This window comes from Sprattus sprattus, assembly GCF_963457725.1.
Source record: "Sprattus sprattus genome assembly, chromosome: 14".
NCBI lineage: Eukaryota > Metazoa > Chordata > Actinopteri > Clupeiformes > Clupeidae > Sprattus > Sprattus sprattus.
In genome coordinates, this window is record NC_137912.1 from 3,690,885 (window position 1) to 3,695,884 (window position 5,000).

At 46.1% G+C, this 5,000-nt stretch overlaps 1 protein-coding gene across 1 annotated transcript in view; it reads left to right on the plus strand.

The window, feature by feature from the left end:
* Positions 1-5,000, plus strand: part of LOC308375047 (rho GTPase-activating protein 6-like) — a 72,209-nt gene that overhangs the window by 44,772 nt on the left and 22,437 nt on the right. The window contains exons 4-5 of the mRNA XM_080851083.1: positions 2,404-2,681; positions 3,795-3,990. Of these exons, the coding sequence (XP_080707209.1) occupies positions 2,404-2,681; positions 3,795-3,990 (474 nt within the window). The remainder of the gene's footprint in view (positions 1-2,403; positions 2,682-3,794; positions 3,991-5,000) is intronic.

Below are 5,000 nucleotides of genomic sequence, written 5' to 3' on the forward strand. Positions count from 1 at the left end.
TCTGACCAGAGCATCTTTGGATCAGAGCATCTTTGGATCGGATAACTCTGCCCTGAGTACATTGTTTGCCAATTGACTTTTAGCATGTTTTTGCAAAACTCAACATGCAGGGTTGGATCCCTCATTTGGAAACTGTCAGGGCCTAGTTCTGGTAAACCTTTTGAAGAGGGTCTAATACAGTGGTTCTTAACCCTATTGGAGGTACTGAACCCTGCAAGCTTCATCAGTGCATTCGACGAACCCTTCGTATTTGAAAAATTAAATAGGATTTCTTTAAAACGTAGGTAAAAAACGACCCGACATTGCTAGTGTGGACCGCGCTATAATTTAAATCGGATAAAGCCAGAAATTCAGACACATGTAACCGCAGTGATTGATGAACATGTTGGGCTTAAAGATTAACCCCGTCTCACTCCACACTCCCGAGGGAGATATTGAGGTCTTTTGGATCCACTTTGAATGACTCACTACAGTAGAGTACAGTGGTTTTATATTATCAGATGTTTTACCACCAACACCACTTTCAACTCATTTGGAGAACAATCTGTTATGTCAAAAAGGAATCAAATACTTTTTTAGTTGACAAAACAAGTGAATGGTTTATTTTAATTTTGAGTATGTTGTAAGTATGGTGTGTAGGGTGTAAGTATGATCAGCAGTGTGGTCTTTTGGGAGTCCAATCTGGCTTTTGCTCAAGGTATTGTGTTTCATAAGGAAGTTCACAAGACAAGAGTTATACTAGTGAATACCTTCCCCAGGTTACTTCACATAGTTGTTGGGGTCAAATTTATCTCCACTTTTGCATGCTGATGTAACTGATCTCTGATTCCAGATATCAGGGAGTTCCCACACTCAAACTGGATTAAATATCTTAAGAGTAACAGATTAGAACTTTTCATTCATAGATTTTAGCATTTAGTTTAAAATGCCATCATGCCCATAGGCTTTTTTGGGCTTCATCTTGATAATTTAGTCTAGTGGTTGGACAGGGAAAGCTCTAATTGGCAGATATGACCTAAAAAACACCAATAACTTGAAGCATTGCCAATTGCAGAGTATCTAAACGTCGGCATCGGTAGTTGCACAGCGTTTTGCTGGTAGTGATCATTGACTGAGACGGGTTTCCATGAATTTTGGAAGAAGGTGTCATTGACTGCATTTGTATCTAAGCAGAGGGGCATGTTTCCACAGTTTGGTTCATATAGTTTTCTGGTATGCTCGATGTGTTAAGTGTTTTGGGAATGTGTACATGGTATTGATACACGAGTAAAAAAATGACTGTAAGAACTGTAACAAGGAGTTTGTCTTTGCCCCTGTTGCAATTGTGCCTGCTCTAAGGGGGTCCAGGAAGCGCCTTGAGATAATTGTATTGTTTTCGTGCTATATAAATAAAATTGAATTGAATGAATTGACATAGGTCTATATCGGTTATTAGGTGCTACTCCAAAGAGCGAGCAAAATGTGAGTCTTCCAAAAGAGTCTCTACTTACAGTATCTTCCCATTGACGGTACACAGACCCAGACTGTGACAGAGCAGCAAGAGTTCTTCTTCCATGTCTGTTTATAACTGGAACGAGTTCCTTCAGTGAGAGTAAACTAAATGATTAGCCTTTTCAAGTGAGTTACAAATAAAGTTATTGCCATCAGTACTTACAAGATCAATTTGGGGTGCCGGTCCATGTGTTTTAAGTCTTCACAAACAAGAACATACCCTTGGGCCTGGAGATGCCTTGTTTCTGTCTCTATCAATGCCAATGTATTGTCAGTGTAATAGGGAGATGCATAAGGGTGGAAACACTTTTGCACTTTAGCAGTTGGTTGATTTCTTTCTGACTTTTTAACCAGATGTGTTTCTCCTCTGCTGTACTGTGCTGACTCGTTGTGAAGATGATATTATGTATTTATAATCTGGTGGACAGTGAGTGATTTTGTCTTCTTAAGACTCCAGTCTTCCAGTCATGGAATTCCTGTACTCCTGAAACTATTTGTACATTTCAGGCTTTCAAAGCTGTTGAACTCAGACCCTGAACATCCAAGTGGTAATGGAAATAGAGACTGTATTAACAAACAATAACAACGAAGTATAAACAATGAGATAAACCTTTCAGGACATAGGCCAGGTGTGTGTGTGTGTGTGTGTGTGTGTGTGTAGAGTGTGTGTGTAGAGTGTGTGTGTGTGTGTGTCTGTGTGTGTCTGTGTGTGTGTGTGTGTGTGTGTGTGTGTGTGTGTGTGTGTGTGTGTGTGGGGGGGGGGTGTGTTTGTGTGTGTGTGTGTGTGGTATTTCAAAAGTGCTTAACAAATGAGCAGATAAAAGAGCATAAAAAAATAAGAGATGGTCTCCATCTATCACTCTCTCTCTCACTCTCTCACTGTCCGTCTCTCTCTCTCTCTCTCTCTCTCAGAGTGTGCGCCCCAGGCCTTTGGCATCCCTCTGTCCCAGGTGATCGCCAACGACCGCGCCCATCGGCAGCGCCAGGACTGCCACCGGCAGGAGACGGCGGCGCCGCGCGAGGATCACCGCGACACCAGCGACCTGGTCTCCTCCATCCTGCAGTTCGCCACCAAGCGGCCGTCCACCAAAGAGCTCTCCAGCAGCAACTCCTCGCTCAGCTCCACGTCGGAGACGGCCAACGAGTCCTCGCCCAACACGCCCGAGGCCGCGCCGCGGGCACGCAGGAGGGTTAGTCCTGCCCGTCCCTTTTCAATCTCCCCATCATGCCATCCATAGCAGTGTCATAAGAGCCAGGCACATTCACATCATTCAATCTTGTAGTTCCACGTTGGTGGAGCGACCTGCCTAGCACTACCAGAGCAGGGGCGTCCCTCTCTACCTTCGAGAAGCTCTTGAAGACCCAACTCTTCAGAGAGCACCTCCCTTCCTAACTGGCACCTTGGCTTAACTTGCACAAGCAGTGACAGTCCCGCACTTCTTTTTCCTTTTTCTTTCTATGTCGTTTTTTATTTTATTTATTTTTTGAAAGCAGTATTTATTGTTATACCAGGTTCTATTGCTCTTAGCTTGATTGTTCTCTCCCTTGTACGTCGCTTTGGACAAAAGCGTCTGCTAAATGACTAAATGTAAATGTAAATGCAATCTCCCCATCATTCACAACATTGGAGCAATCGTCACCAACAGACGCTCATTCAGCCGCAGCATTGGATATTACATTGTCAACACCGGTTGGCTTAACAGATTCAACCTCAGGGTTAAATAAAGCAGTCTTGTGAAATACATTTGGGCATTGTTGTGGAACAGGCAAAGGATCAGGGTGGGTTATTCGTTTGGCAGTTGTTTGGAGACAGTCCCGTAGAGTAGCAGTCCTCCCGTAGGGTTACAGAGCGGGGGTACAGAGAGGGGGTACAGAGAGGGGGTACAGAGAGGGGGTACAGAGAGCATCTAGAGTACAGAGAGTTGCTCTACAACCAGTCTCCTCAGTTTATTCTGACAAGTGGATCAGATATATGCTTATGTCCTGTGTAAAAACCAACCAAGACTTAAAGCTGGTATGAGCCTATAACTGACTGTGTGTGTGTGTGTGTGTGTGTGTGTGTGTGTGTGTGTGTGTGTGTGTGTGTGTGTCTGTGTGTGTGTGTGTGTGTGTGTGTGTGTGTTTGTCTGTGTGTGTGTGTGTGTGTGTGTGTGTGTGTGTGTGTGTGTGTGTGTGTGTGTCTGTGTGTGTGTGTGTGTGTGTGTCTGTCTGTCTGTCTGTCTGTCTGTCTGTGTGTGTGTGTGTGTGTGTGTGTGTGTGTGTGTGTGTGTGTGTGTGTGTGTGTGTGTGTGTGTGTTTGGCAGGGGGCCATGTCGGTGGACTCCATCACAGACCTGGACGACAACCAGTCGCGGCTGCTGGAGGCCCTGCAGCTGTCCCTGCCCGCCGAGACGCCCAGCAAGAAGGAGAAGCATCGGGACAAGCGCCTGAGCCTCAACCCCATCTACCGGCAGGTGCCTCGCGCGGTGGACAGCTGCTGCCAACACCTGGAGAAGTATGGTACGCTGGCATACACTAGCCTTATACACAGCCATGGTGGCATAGATATGGGACTCCTCAAATATGGTTTGGTAAACTGGCACAGTATACACCAGCCTCACAGCCATGGTGGCATACATATGGGAATCCTCAAATATGGTTTGGTAAACTGGCACAGTATACACCAGCGTCACAGCAATGGTGGCATATACAGTATATGGGACTCCTCAAATATGGTTTGGTAAACTGGCACAGTATACACCAGCGTCACAGCAATGGTGGCATATACAGTACATGGGACTCCTCAAATATGGGTTGGTACACTGGCACAGTATACACCAGCCTCACCTTACAGGGGCAGCCGTGGCCTACTGGTTAGGGTTTCAGGCTGGAAACCGGAGGGTGGCCGGTTTGATCCCCGACTAGTAGGATAATTGTGGGCGGGGGAAGTGGTAGACCACTGCTCTCCCATGCCCACATCCACGGCTGAAGTGTCCTTGAGCAAGGCACCTAACCCCGATCACTGCTCCCCGGGCGCCACCAAAGGCAGCTCACTGCTCCGGGTTAGTGTGCTTCACTTCACTGTGTGTGTGTTGTTCACTAGGTGCTGTGTGTGTCACTACCCTAGATGGGTCAAATACAGAGGTGGAATTTGGAGTGTGTGTGTCTACACCACCTCTGCCATAGGGTCACTTTCAATTTCACAGCCGTGGTGGAAGATATGTAGGACTCCTCAAACATGGTTCGGTATACTGGCACAGCATACACCGGTCTCACAGCCGTGGTGGCATATATATGAGACTCCTCAAATATGGTTTGGTCCGTGGCACAACTTACACTAGCCTCACAGGTGGCAGATATCCTCCTGGGAACCAAGAAAATTGAACAGTATAGCTCAAAAGAGTAAGAGGGTATGCATGAAAAACAAAATGTCAACTACAGAGGACACAAGTCTATGGGTTGGTTCTCAGGAGGCTACATGGGACTCTTCAAACATACTTCAGAAGCATGATTGCGTCCTGGGAGAAAGA